The following is a 14801-nucleotide window of genomic DNA, read 5'->3' on the forward strand; positions in this document are numbered from 1 at the left end:
TGCAAATAATTTCCACAAATACTCAGTGCTGGTTTCAGTTGCCAGGAAGTTGGCATGGTGCTCCAGGATTCTTGCTTGCTAAAGCTCTTTGGTTTCCCAAAGACTCCAGCATCTGAAGGTGGAATCGTGAAGTATAAGGCTTTCAGCAGCAATTCTGGGAAGTTCAGAAGGGCTTGGACCAGTACTCCCTCTTGATAAATTCACCCTATCACCCCAGTCTTTGCCTCTGCCTCTGCCTCTGCCTCTGCCTCTGCCTCTGCCTCTGCCTCATTAGGCCTTTACCCTGCAGGCGGATCCTGGGGTCAGGGATTGAGATCCTATGCTTGAGGCTCAACCCTGAAAGGTTTCTCTTTGGTCTTTTGCCTGCAAGAGCTTCTTCTATCTAGGCCCATGACTCCTCTCACTTGCAGACGAAACCCTAGCTGCACCACCCTGTGTACTTGAGTCCAGCTGCTCAGTTTTATTCTTGCTTTTTATGACTTCTGAAAGTACCTTGCAAAACTCTCAGAAGTAGGACTGGGAAGAAAACAACAATCTGTTGAAAGGAAGAGATGGCAAGTCTTGAGCTCAATAAGTATTAGCACAATATTTTATCTTGCTCTGGGTAATATGTTATCTGTGCCCAGTGCCCATCCTGATAAAGCGTTATTTTTGTCAAGCCAAACTCCTGATAAAATCTTCTATCCCCTTCTCCCTGCAGTCTGTCCCAATGAAACATCATTCTTCATTTCTGATTTCATCCTACGGGTAATTTGGATTTGTAAAAAAAAAAAAAAAAAAAAAGGAAGGTTCCCCCTCCCTTCTCTCTTTTTCTTTTTCCAGTGTAGATACTCCTGAGAATTGGGATATAGCTTTAATGAAAGTCAGACTGATAAAGAGGTTGGAGATTGAGAAGGAAAAGGACACATGGAAAAGGAGGACATTTATAGCAAAGGCATGTCCAGGCAGACTTTCTGCTTGTTTCTCTTGTTTTTCATTTAAAATGGAGCTGAGCATGATAACATTCATTTAAGTGACAGGGCAGTTCATCCCAGAGAGATGTTCTGGAAGAAATCAACTGCACTCACAATGTTTGCTTCCACTTCACTTTAAAACGCATGTGAATTCTGTGTGTGGCAACTACTCGTGCCCCTGGTTGGCTCTGCATTCATTGCGCATGTTAATAGTGTGAATGAAGAGCCCCAGTTGTCTTTGATAACTGGCTCTTTCTGTCCATCTCTTTTCATCATCTCATGGGTCTTACGCTATACTGAATACTTCAAGTTAGAGTAGGACCCTTCTGGAAAGAGGTGGCCTGCATACACCATGACACTGGCAGGAGATAGGCCACAGAATGGGAAGTTTGTGTGACCTCGTCTCCATGTCGCTGAACTGTAGGGAGAATGTAGTATGGTAGAGTATTATTTTGCTTTCAGTTTTCCTCTCGCACTTTCCAGGCACCTGTGACCCTATTGACCTCCAAACACAGAGAAGGTTATCAAAGTCTAAGCCAGTATTTATTTGCTTGTCTCCCTCATTCCTTCAGAGAGGAAAGCACCATAGTTCAATTCCCATACAATCACATTAAATATACATTCTGTGTGAGGTCATCATGCTTTGGGGTACTTTTTTGTAAGAGTCCCTAGGTTTTTCTCTAGTTGTCCTGAATATCACTAGGTTACATCACTCCTGAAATACAATGATCTTAGAAGTAAAGTTAAGGAGGAACCAGGAATGGAGATGGGTGTGACCAGGACAGCTGGTTTGTCTACTGCTTGCAGAACAAATCTCCCATCCTTCTATGATTTGAACCAATTGCCATTGTCTATTTTCTCCTTTAAAAAAAATAACATGGAAATTATGACAACTTGAAACTTACAGCAAAAGTGCATAGATGAATAGAGTGTTGCACATTCTTACTTAGTATGATGAATGTGAAATAAAATTTAAAACCTTGCTCAAGAATCATCCCATGTGGCTATCTTGATTTGTATAACATTTCAGCTACCAAAATGTAAAAAAAAAGAAACAACCTCATTAAACACTTTTACTGTGAAATATGAGTCCCCTCAACACATGCGATTTGCCACTCTTGGAACATAGCATTGCAATTTTATAAAGGCTATGAATATTTTATAGAAAACAACACATTTATTGCACAGTTTTTTTTTTGTAAAAAAGTAGACCAGCAGAAAAATGCTTATGAAATCCTTCATCTTGAGTGTTGCTCAAAAGAAAATTAAGAAGAACTTCTAGAATATTTCTGCATCTGTTTCTTTAGTCAAGAGCCATTGTGATGCCAGTGACGATGCCAGTTCACACTTTGCAAAGGGTAACACCGTCATGCATGTTTTGCATTTAGTGTTGACAACTAAGGGGCCTGTGACTGTCTATTGAATAAATATGTAAAATAAGCCTCAAAAAACTGTGTATGGAGAAAGGCTGCTTCCTCCGACCCACCATAAGTGACCACCCCTAAAGCTGGTGGTGTCTCTGAGGCTGTATCAAAAGGTTTTAATAGGCCAGGCGTGGTGGCGCACGCTTGTAATCCCCGTGCTTGGGAGGCGGAGACAGGAGGATTGCGCTGGTTCGGAGCCAGCCTCTCTGGCTTAAGAGACCCTGTTTCCAAATAAAAAGTATAAAGTAGGTCTGGGAGTGAGGCCTATCGGTAGAAGGGCTTCCGGGAACCCCAGTACCACCAAAAAAAAAAAAAAAAAAAAAAAAAAGGTTTTAATAGGCTGAATGGAGGCAGAGAATGACCAAAGGTGATTGCAAAGTGAATTTGTTGTGTTCTCATACTCAGGTGAATCCTCAGAATTCGTGGTGAATACCTGCCCACTATTTCTTGGATGACCTCCTGTCATTACCCGCTAGCCATTTTCTAAACCACCTAGTGATCTAAGAGCAGCTGTGAATCAGCCATCAAGTGCTTCCATTACACAGGACACGGAATGTTACATAGAGTATCTTTGCCTTGTTTTGCAGTGATTTGAATGCTACTAACAAGACTATTCTGTCCATAACTTATACTCCTTGGGCATCAAAAAGGAAGATAACTGGCCTGATTTAGAAGTAGAAAAACTACTCATCAGGCTATAAGAATAGTAGCTCAATGACTAACAATCTTGAACTACAAGAGCCTAGTATATTATATAATATATATGTATCTACATGCCAGAACTGATATCACTGCTTATTAAGACACGTTTCAAGCATTTGTAGCCCCAAACCCAGTTAGGATGACAGCAAATTGATGCTAGAAATGGCTTCATTTTCTCCATTTTAATGAAGTCCTTTTAACAGACAAGGTTCTTAGAAATAATTTCATGGAAGAAAAAAGTCAAAGTTATCACAGTGAAGTGGATCCAGGATTTTTTCCCTTGGCATTGTGGCAGAAAATTCTTTTTAGAAACTTGTGAGGAACTCTTCTTCTTACTGTTATTCTGTGTTTGCCAAAAGATTTCCAAGGCCCTTGCTGGAACTCTTGTCTGCTTTGGTTGCCAAAGATAACTTCCAGAAAACTGCTTTGGGGAATCTTTGGGTGAAACATTCCCTGTTTGCCCCATAACAAGTGAGCAGCCTTTGCCTGTTTAAGATTCTGTTTTCTTTCTACCTGATGCCTCTCAGCTGGAACTTCAGAAAAAGGCTCAACCTGGACCTGCATCTCTCTGTGCCTCTTAAACTGCCTAGAATGTAAATGTTGGTGTGACACATCTTTGCACTCAGCTGCTGGGTGGTCCTCCAGTGATCACAATGAGAACAATAAAAAATAAAACGAAATGTGCAACTTTTAAGATCACATTGAGTCTGGACTTTGCCACAATGACTTGGGTATGTATTTTGAAATTTCAAATGGCACTGAAGAAAGGTATAAGATTTTTGATATTAAAGGAAGACATTATGTTAAAAAATTACTGACACTTCATGAACACAGATCCTCATGGAAAATGAAAAATTGGAAGGTGCTATGGACTGTAGTGGCCTGTGGCTGGTCAAGGAGGAGTGCCTGGAACCAGGGACCCTGGGTGGTGGTCAGGTCACTGGAGAAAATGGGCCCTGCTTTTGAGGGACACTGTCATCCAGAAAGGAGGAAATGGGTGAAACAGGCCCATAGCTTGAAGGACCTAGAGCAGTAGGAAACCAGAGAAGTCCTGAGTCATACCAGGGTGGCAGCTCTGAGACAGTAGTAGAACGCTTTGGCTGGACTCTGGCCTTAAGTGTGTTGATGCTAAGGCAGCCTTTGTATCCAAGAGGGAAGATTTGGGGAATTGCCTTTATCACTTTGGCTCTTTTTGATTACACATGAGAAGTCCATGGGAGTGATTGTTTTTAAAAATTCTGATAATCATAGCCAGGCCTGGTGGTGCATGCCTATAATCCCAGAATTTAGGAATATGAGATAGGAGGGTCACAGGTTCAAAGTCAGCCTCAGCAATTTAGTGAGACTTTTAGCAACTCAGTGAGGCTCTGTTTCCAAATAAAAAATTAAGTAGGCCTTGTGGTATAGCCCAGAGATAGAAGGGCCCTGGGTTCTATTCATAGTACCACACAGGCCTCTAGAGATTCTGGGCTGACTTACATAGGGTAAGGACTATGCACATAGGTATTGTTAAAATGTATCCTAAGTCATTCAGGTGGTGATTAGGATTAAGAACCAACTGGCCTGAGGGACCAGGAGATGAAGCAGGAACAACCAGTATTACAACTTTCATTGAGCTCTTTTGGAGGAGGGTGAGAAGGAGATATTCCAGTTTGGTACAAAAAGAGCCACTGATCTGGAATCAGTGAGTCTGGGTTTAACACCCTCTGCCATTTGCTGCTGGATTGACATTGATCAAGTAAAATCATGGCACTGTTTCTCTCACTCTCTCTAGTCAGATAGGCGTAGTTAGAACACCCACTTCATCACGGTGTTACGTAAATTAAGGTGAGTAGCATCCAAGCACTGGACACATGTTTATCCAGAGCTGAGTGTTCCCTGAATTTGATAGATGACCTTGAACTAGATGAAGTTGCTTCTGCACCTTCTAAATCTCACATGTCAAGAAAGTAGGGTTGGAGAATATTGTCCATGGTGCCTACGAGGCAAGGCAAGCAGGGGGAGACTGGAGGAGAGGGGAGGGCAAGGGGGAGACTGGAGGCAGACAGAGCGACCAGTGTCATACTTTAGGACCCAGGTTACCTTTGTCATGTTTTAGGATAAGATTCCACACACTGTGACCCTAGACCATGTCCACATATGGCACACCACTTGTACCTGTAAATAAAGTTTTATTGGAACATGGCTGTGTGCCTGGGTGTTCTCTCTCACTGTGCTTGCTTTCAGGCCACAGTGGCCGGGATGGTCCCTTGTAAAAGGGACATCACAAGCAGCAGTCTTCAAAGCCAAACACCAGCTTATTCTCTGTATTTACAGGAGAAGTTAGCCCCCATTTCAGGCTTGGCTTGGGAATGGAATGTAACAAGAAATAAATGAATGAGAAGAGCAAGTGCTCAGAGCATCAGGAAGAAAGAGTTGGCAGGCCTCGGTGACAGATTGTACGTAGGGAGATTCTGCCATATAAAGGTTAGAGATTGGTGTCTTTGTCGCCTGCGGAACGATGCAGGAGGACATCTTTCCTGAAGTCTGGCCATGAGTTTAGGATTTGGGTTTCCTATGGAGCGGTCTGGCTCTGCCACCAGGAAGGGCTTGAGGACCCTGTCTGGGCAGCCATCTCCCGTGAAGGAACCTCACCCTTCTGTCTCTTTGCAAGTGGCGGACACCACACAGGATGCTAAGCTCCAGCATCCCGGAGAGATTTAGAGATAGATGACGTGCACAAATTGATTGAGATCATTACTTAGGACATTTTGGTTGTCAGGTCCCAGATTTCTGCTGTTGCGCTGCACGGAGGTTGATTTTCAATTTACCTTCTTTGTTCTGCATCTTGGATGTTTTGATTCTTAATGCAGAGCATTCATCTCGAGTGGCTTCAGAGATTCAAATTCGATGATAAATTCATGTTTGTTGAAAAGTTCGGGAGGAAGGTGAGAGAGAGATGTTGTCAACTAAGGTTTTTAAATATTGTCATGTTTGACATTTTCAACTCAAAATTGGCCGAACTTCAGATCAATACACGTATCAATACACATATCATGGAAATGACAGAGAGATTCGCTGTGTGGACCAGTAAACTGTGCCCGTCTATAAAACAGAAGTCTGGGAGGAAATGGAACAGGAAGCTGAGGCTCAGGGGCCCACCCTTGGCTGCTTTAAGTGTGGGAATGAAGTTTGAGAATCGCCTCTGGTTAAGCCTCCTGCTGGGTAATATGTCCACACCCATAGCCAGACCCCAAGACCCCATTTTATATGTAGAAACACAGAGTCATCAAAATGCGAAGTGCTTCCCCCAAGGTTCTATTTTGGTAAATGGAAGAACTATCATTCAGATCCGGCTCTATTTCATGCTGTCTTTGGCCTGCCGGTTTAACTTGGTTATCTCTCCCTCTTCCCTGGCATTTAATATTACAATGAGATGTCTTTTTAGTTGAAGCTGTGCTACACTTATTTGTTTCATGCCACTCTATTTTTAGTTCTAGTTGTTGATTCTCCCTTGATTCTTCTTCAAATGCTCATGAACTACAGAAGTAGTGTGCAGCCGAGGGATAAAGAGACCAGATAATGGGCATGGCCACCCAAGGTGTGGATTGCAGACTACCATGGTCCACAAATTAGGGCCCTCCCGAGAAGCAGAACTGGCAGTGCACATATGTGTGTATGTATGTTTGTACATGTACATGCATGTTTATTATAAGGATTGGCCTTACACGATTACAAAGGCTCACCAGCGCCCTACAGAGTCAGCAGCCTGGAGGCCCAGGAGCACCAGCATGTGGCTATATTCTGTGTCTGAAGACCTGAGAAGGAAAAGAGTGATGGTTTCACTCCAGTCTAAATGCTAGCAGGCTCGAAACCCGGAAAGAACAGATGCTTTTCAGTACAAGTTCTAGAGTCTATGTGTGGGCATATCTAATGTCCCGGTTCAACAGCAGCCAGGCAGGAGGATTTTCTCTGCATGGGGGACGTTTGGCCTGTATGTTCTATTCAGAACTTCAACTCTCTTGGTGAGGGCTGCCCACGGTGGAGAAAGATTTCTTTTTTACTCAGATATACTACTGATAAAATGTTGATTTCATCAAAAATTAACTTCACAGAAATACTCACATATTTGGATACCCCATGGCCCAGTCAAGTTGACACATAAAATTAACCATCACAATCCCCAAACCGTTACTGGTCTGCTACAGGATATTCATGGAACTATAGAGTCTGGGCCTTTTGAAGCTTCTAGAGAAATTGGGCTTTGCAGCAGCATTAAATGTGTGATCAGTTGACTTGTCCTGATGAGGAAAGTATAGACCAGTTTATTGAATTCAAGCCATGACTTAGATGTAGGGTAACCTCTGTACTCGCCACATGTGTGCAGGCAGATTTTGGCCACTATGGCCGAGGGAAGGAAATGGCTCTTCATTCCTGGCATAAGACAGGCCAGAGAAGTACAGCCCTTTTCTCAGGGGCCCTGCCTTTGTTGTGTTAACTTCCTTCCCCTCCCCACACCCAGAGTCAAAAGAAGTCTGAACAAAAGAGGTCAAAAGCCAGAAAAATCAAAAGTCCAGGAACAAAAGCAAGAGTCTGAACAGAAAAAACTACAATGAAGTATAAACCTGCCAAAGCCACAGGGTCCCATGGCATTGACTTCTGATCCCACAGCATTGGGTTAGAGCAGCTGGGTCAGAGAGGCGGGTCCGCACTGCACAAGGAGGCCACAGAATGTTAGAGCCCATAGGGAACCCTCAGCATGTCTCCATTCCTCTCCCTTTCAGTCGGTGAAGTGGCCAAGTAAAGAGGCAGGAGAAGCAGAAGATGATGTACCCTAAAAACAAAAAAAGCAAACCATGTTGCTGGGTGCACCTCTTCTGTGCTGAGCACTGGATGCTATATGTAAGTTGTCTTTTTCAACATCTGTTCTTCCTGTTGAGTCCTACCATGTATTATTTTGTGTATTTTCATTTTGACAAATTGAAAAGAGTACTTAAAGTGGGGAGACACCTGCCTGTCTTTGGAAGCCAAATTTGGTCAAAACCATTTGGGGTCTAAAGCAAGGTAGAAACGGACTCAGGACATTGGTAGGAATTCCCATAAGCACATGGTCAAAGTGTTGTAATTCACATGTGTGTGTAAATGTGGGGCTTGTAGGAGAGGAGCAGATGGGCATGAGCAGGCCATGAGGGTTGCTTTCTCTCTATGGTTAGTACTGACAGCAAGAAAAGGGATGCCAAGTACCAAGGAATCTATCAAAGGAGGCCAGGGTGCATGGTCACATGCTCCCACCACACGGCCCTCACAGAACAGCTCTGTGGCTCAGAAAATCTACAGCTTTTTTTTTTTTTTTTTGGTGGTACTGGGGTTCCTGGAAGCCCTCCTTCCTCCGGGCTACACTCCCAGACCTATTTTATATTTTTGAAACAGGGTCTCTTACACCAGCACGGCTGGCTTCGAACCTGCGCGATCCTCCTGTCTCCGCCTCCCAAGCGCAGGGATTACAAGCGTGCGCCACCACGCCCGGCAATCTACAGCTTTTAACATCTTACCTTTCACCTTCAATTCATCTTATCCATGAGTTCAATATGGGAGAGGGGCTGGAAGAGTTCAAGTACCCCCAAGGAGAGGCACAGTAATTTGTACTTTGGCTTCATACTTTAGCCCCCACCCCTCTTGCTAGGTTAACTTGTATATTTCCATTTTATAGAAGCAAAAATTGCTGCTCACAGGATTGAAGCATCCCTTCCCAAGAACTACCTCCCTGGGCCTGTCTGTTAGAAATAGTCCAGAGTTTCTAGCACCCTGGGCTTACAGACTTCCTGGACTCCTGCCCCAAATGCCCCCAAATCCTTTCATGAACAAGAAGCTCCTCTCTGGCCCCAGAGCATCAGTAGCTTTAACTAAGCATATAAATGTAGGAGTATGGCCAAGGACAAAGTCATGGGGAGCTTGTTCCCTGCAGAGTTGCAAAGTGGTCAGAACACCATTTAAACTTTTAGAGTCCCGGTTTCCTCATCTGTGACGGGGTAACTACAGCCTTGTGCTGTGATAACGCAGACATCAGCGTGGACCGCCTGGCCTGCAGCAGATCTGGAACAGGCTCTGGGTGAGGACTTTCTGCCTTCTGATGGAAGCAGGATGCTCATCTCTCCCCACCCTGTTCTGCGGTGATATTAGCTAGGGCAATCCAACTGCTGTTAGCTGCTTATTCTTCTTCATTCCCTGGGTGGAACTAATTTGGCTTTGCCAAACAGGGAGATGGGTTTCAAAAGCCTGGGTAGGAGGCTGTAATTGGCCAGCTCAGGACCATGCAGCCCTAATCCCCCAGGGATTTCAAGTCCCCTGCAGATTCTACCTCAGCCTTTGATCTTTGGTCCCCTCCCCAGCAGTCATTCAATGCCAGTGATAGGAGAGGACCAGGAGCTTAGTTGTCTAACCTTGAGGTGATTAAGAGGGGGAAAAATGGAGTCATATTTGTTAAGGCCCAAAGATACATCAAAAAGTCCCAGGCAGAGGCTGACTCGGGCCCCGGCAGCCCAGGTGAAAAATGCCGGCTAGAATTCATCATAATCTTTGATCCTCAGGTTTTGTGAGTCAAAGAGACTCTCTGGGACAGTTTGGAAGCTCAGCGGGGTCTAGGCAGGAAGGAGAAAAAACTCAAAGTATGGAAAAAAGACAAGTGCTTTTGAGCAGGTAATAAAGAGGGTAATTTTCTAGAGATGTGATTTCTTTTGCTTGGTAGCCTCTGAGGCAGCTGCCAATGTAGCTGGTTCCTGGGATTTTTGCAGAGTGAGGACAGAAAGAAGTGATAGCTTTGGGTATGTCTTCTGACACTGAAACTCCTCAACAGTAAGCATGCATTAATTACCTAGTGTACACATAATAATATGCTAAGCATTTGGGGAAGTGGGGTTTTTTCAGTGTCAGAAAAACTTTAAAATCTCGAGCTATATGAATGGCTTATCCTATGAGAACTCATTTAAGTAGAACAGTACTTAGGCTCAGGCCTTAGAGATGGAGGTAGGGATTCTGACTCTACCTTCTGGATCAATAACATTCTGAGACCCACTTACCTTCTCTGTGCCCATTGTCTCTTGCAGGAGTGCATGATTCTTACTGCTTGCATACAGTTTGATGATAATGGTTTTTTTGAGGAAACCTTGAGATTGGTCCTGTACCTACTTTTTTCTTCCTTTTACCCATGGTAATTATTCTTAGCACTGATACATGCATCTACCCTTCTGGTGTGACAGTTAACATATTTTCATAGTGCTGTCTACAAATTGCTTAGCACTGTGTACAAATTGCTGTTGGACTCTGCTGAAGGACTTTTTTTTTTTTTTTTTTTTTGCTTGCAATTGGAGGAAGATTTTTCCTAAGAGGTGTTATTTTCAAAACAGGGTTTTGAAGGTTGAATAGGAGTCTACATAGGAAGTCTTACACTCCTCCGTAGCGTCTTCCACTCCCACACACTCCTCCTCTCCCCTGCCTTTCCCAGTGAGACATTTGGAATGTCTTATTGTTAATACCTACAGAGAAACAAGCCAGTGCATTTGATCAGGAACAATTACATGAAGACTGTCTTCTCTAAACAGCATGTGGGTTTCTGTTGCCAAAATAAGTCACTCTGATTTCAGCCTCATTCTCCTCATTTTAGACTGGACAATTTTATTTGTAAAGCCCCCCCCATCTCCTTTCCTGTAAAAACACAATCATGATAGGAACCTGGACAGGTAGCAGCAGATGTCGGGGTCCCCAGAGGCCCGGTTCCTGCTCTGTTAACTCTCTCCTGGTCTCTCTGCAGATGGGAAGCCCGTGTCCCTGTCTCCTCTGGAGTCCCAGGCACAGAGCCCCCGGTACGCTGCGTCCAGCCAGCAAGAGCGCGAGAGCCTGGAGGTGCGAGTGCGTGAGGTGGAGGCAGAGAACCGCGCGCTGCGCAGGCAGCTCAGCCTGGCCCAGGGCCGCGGCCCCGCGCACCGCCGCGCCAACCACTCGCGGACCTACTCCATGGAGGAGGGCACCGGGGACAGCGAGAACCTGCGTGCCGGCATCGTGGCCGGCAACAGCTCCGAGTGTGGGCAGCAGCCGGTCGTGGAGAAGTGCGAGGTAAACCGCATCAGGGCCGGGAGGCAGCTGCCCACGGGGTCAGGGGGGCAGGCCTTGCAGATGGGGCCCCAAAAGAGCTGGAATCCTTGGCCCAGGCCTGGTTGCAAATCTGTCTTGGTTTGTATGCTAAATGGCCTGGAAAGTTATTTACTCTCACTGAGAATCAGTTTTCGGTCTGAAAATGGAGATACGAAGGCCTACTCTACAGAAGTGTTAAGGGGGACCAACCATGGGACCAGCCACCTGTTTCTCTGAGTTATTTTTTTTTTTTTGAGGGTCTGGGGATGGAATCCAGGGGCATTTGACCTCTGAGCTACACCCCCTGCCCTATTTTTTTATTATTATTATTCTTTATTTTTAAACCGGGTCTCACTGAGGTGCAGAGGGTCTCAATAAGTAGCTGAGGATGTTTGCAAACTGTGATCCTCTGGGTCTCAGCCTCCCAAATGCTGGGATTACAAGCGTGCACCACCACACCCGGCTCTGAGGTTCATTTTGACGAGGGCGGTGTGTGGACACCTGATTGTCTTCCTGGTGCCCCTGATAGTAGGCTGGAGTGTGAAAGGCTCCCGTGGAGTTGTGGCTCCACAGGCCGTTCATTTGGGTCTTCACTTCGGCACAGGAACAGCTCTCGAAGTTCTGAGCTACACTTGGTGCTTATCCATAGCATCCACTCAATCACTTAGAGCCTAATATTATTTCCACCCCTTTAGAGTATGTTTTCTTTCCTAGTGACTCTTTGTAAACGTTAAGCACACTCATTCTCCTTCACTGCCCCAGCCATCCTCGAATTCCTTCATCTGTGCTCATGTGTGCACTAGATACACACACACACACACACACACACACATTTCCTGCTTCATATGATTCTCATAGTAAGAATAAGCCTGTTCAGAGTAAGTCCTTTGAGAAGCAGGCGGTAAGGCTGAGCACAGATTCCAGCTGTTGTGGTTTCTGCTTTTGCTGTGGGTACTTGAGTAAGTTACCTAAGCTCTGAGCTCCAGACACCTCATCAAGAAAAGTCAGAAAATAATAACTTGCTTCATGGAATATTTGGGAAAATCACATGGAGTAGCCAGATAAATCATGAATGGTGCCTGGTACATAGTACATTTCCAGTTATGGATAATTTGTTTTATTTTTAGCTAAAAATAGATATTACCTGTTTTACTGTAATATTTTCTCTGTAATCAAGAATGTTACACTTTAAACTCCCTAGAGAGACAACACTGTAAACCATAGAGTCCTAGTCAACATTCTCTCAGGTATAATCCAAAACAACTGACCACACAACTCAGAGGAAAGAAGGTTTGTTTTCTCACTGTTTGTTTGAGATTCTGAGTTAGTCTGTATGAGGCCAGGGTTTGCAGTTCATGGAAGGCAGAGAGACAGCACACAAAGCTCTGCTCTCACATCATGGAGGCTGAAAGCAGAGAGAGGGAGCTGAGGAGGAGGAAGGACAGAGGACCCTCAAGGTCCCTCTTCCACCATTGCTACCTTGGTTCTGTGAGGACTGGGGCACATTCTGAATCCAAACCATTACACACAGCCTCTGCCTGTATCAATGGAATTTTTTTTTTTTTTTTGGCAGTACTGGGGATGGAACCCAAGGGCATTCTACCTACAAGCTACACCCTGGCCCTTTATTTTATTTTGAAACAGGATCTCACTGAGTTGCAAACGGCCTCATTAAGTAGCTGAGGCTGTCCACAAACCTCCAACCTCCTGTCTCAGCCTCCAGAATGCTGGGATTACAAGCATGCACCACCACACCCATCTTCAATGGGATTCTTCATAACAAGGTGATACTGTCCTGTGTGTTATAAAGAATATAGGGCTTATTTGAATAGTGATGGAGACTGACGTCTGTGAGAATTCAGCCAGGAGGAAAGAGACTTTAGACTGGAACATAAAAGGACAGTCTCTAAGGAAAGTAGGATCCTTCCTACTTTCAATCCTGGTCAAAGTAAGGATTAGCAGAGAGATAGAGAAAGGTGATTAGAGATGTCTGAGAAGGGCCATTGTTTGACAAGAAAAAAAAAATGGAGGGGATGTGTTGACGTAGCAGGAAGAAATTCAGGACATTGTGAGTTGGTTGTTTAGTGAAGCCCAGGGAACTTGGGTAGGAAAGTGGCCCCACTACATCATCTTCGTTCATTTGCTCATTCAATTCATCAAACACATATTGCACACTATTCCATGCAATGGGGGATAGCAGTGAACACAAAAGATAAATCTCTTTTTGTTTAGATTCTTACATTCTTCAGAGGGGGAATGATAAAGAATGCAAATGTCAGGAGGTAATAAATGAAGATATTTTTTATTTTTACCCCTAACTATATGGCAGGCCCACTCCTTTGATATAGGAGGTCTGTTATCTTACTTAATATCTTGTATTGCTTAACATCTCTAGTTTACATTTCTGCAAATGAGGATACAGAGACATTGATGGATTCCCTTGATCTTGGTTGATCTTAGTAGTACTTTAGCTTTGGAAATTTCTAATCTGCTTGGGTGATACATACTTGATTTCTTGCAGATTATCTGCCGCTGTGTTATTGCTAAGGTGTTTTTTTTTTAAGTGAATGAATTTAGATGGGAAGCTTGCTAGTAAATCCTTTCATGACTCAGTACTCCCTAAAGAACTAAGAATCAAGGAGATGAAAAAAATAGAAAAGGAATAGGGAGGGGGAGGCACAAGTGTATTAGAAGGAGAAATGGGTTGTACTTGCTGGGAGAATCTCTTCTTGATATTGTCTGTCTAACCAGGGCTTCTTTCCCATGCCTGGTTTGGCAAGAGGTGCGTGTTCCATTTGAGAAGTGGGTTTGGCTTTAAAGGTGGGTCCATGAGTCTAAATCCTGGTCCCTTTCTTAGGTTAACATTTCCATCACGGTGGTCAAAATACCCAACATGAGCAACATAGAGGAGGAAAGGTGTATTTGACTTCATGGTCTGAGAGGAGTAGTCTACAGTCATTCAGCTCCAAGGCAGAGGTCATGGCGGTAGAGTGTGTGACAGAACAAGCTCTTCTGTGGCAGCCAGAAAGCAGACGGTGAAACAGGATGGGACCAGGGACAGATATTTCCCCCCAAGGGTACAACCTCAGTGACCTACCCATCCAGCCATGAGCTGCCTGCCTAAATTACAATCCAGTAAATCTATTCAAGTTTTTAATCTTTTGGTGGATTTATTCACTGATAGGATTAGCGCTCTGATTCAATTATTGCACCTCTGAACATTTTTGCATTGCCAATACATAAGCTTTTTCAGGAGACATTTTGCATTCAAACCTTAACAATTAATAAGTCTATGACTTTGAGGAGCAAGTACTATCTCTTTTCTATGTCTTATTTTCCTCCTTTGAAGATTGTGGATAAAAATAAATTTCCTACCTCAGACTATTTCAGTACTCACTATGGATATTAGAATTTCAGAGAGACTTTAAGATAGTTAGGTGTATTAACATTGTATTTCACTCAGAATTACCAAAAAAAAAATCCCAGCCAACACTGGCTTAAACAAGATTTACATCTTATTTCTCTCAGTGGTTAAAATATCTGGAGGTGATCCATGGAAGTATGTTGGGATAGAGGGCTCCTTTTTCTTTTATTCCTTCTTGCCTGAAACACATAT

At 44.0% G+C, this 14801-nt stretch overlaps 1 protein-coding gene across 3 annotated transcripts in view; it reads left to right on the top strand.

Moving 5' to 3' along the window:
• Positions 1–14801, top strand: part of LARGE1 (LARGE xylosyl- and glucuronyltransferase 1) — a gene marked incomplete at both ends in the record, with an annotated part of 407629 nt that overhangs the window by 94513 nt on the left and 298315 nt on the right. For all 3 annotated transcript variants that reach the window (XM_080706528.1, XM_080706526.1, XM_080706527.1), the window contains one exon: positions 10866–11167. In XM_080706528.1, the coding sequence (XP_080562654.1) occupies positions 10866–11167 (302 nt within the window). The remainder of the gene's footprint in view (positions 1–10865; positions 11168–14801) is intronic.

Source organism: Muscardinus avellanarius, assembly GCF_963383645.1.
Source record: "Muscardinus avellanarius genome assembly, chromosome: 11".
Classification (NCBI taxonomy): Eukaryota; Metazoa; Chordata; class Mammalia; order Rodentia; family Gliridae; genus Muscardinus; species Muscardinus avellanarius.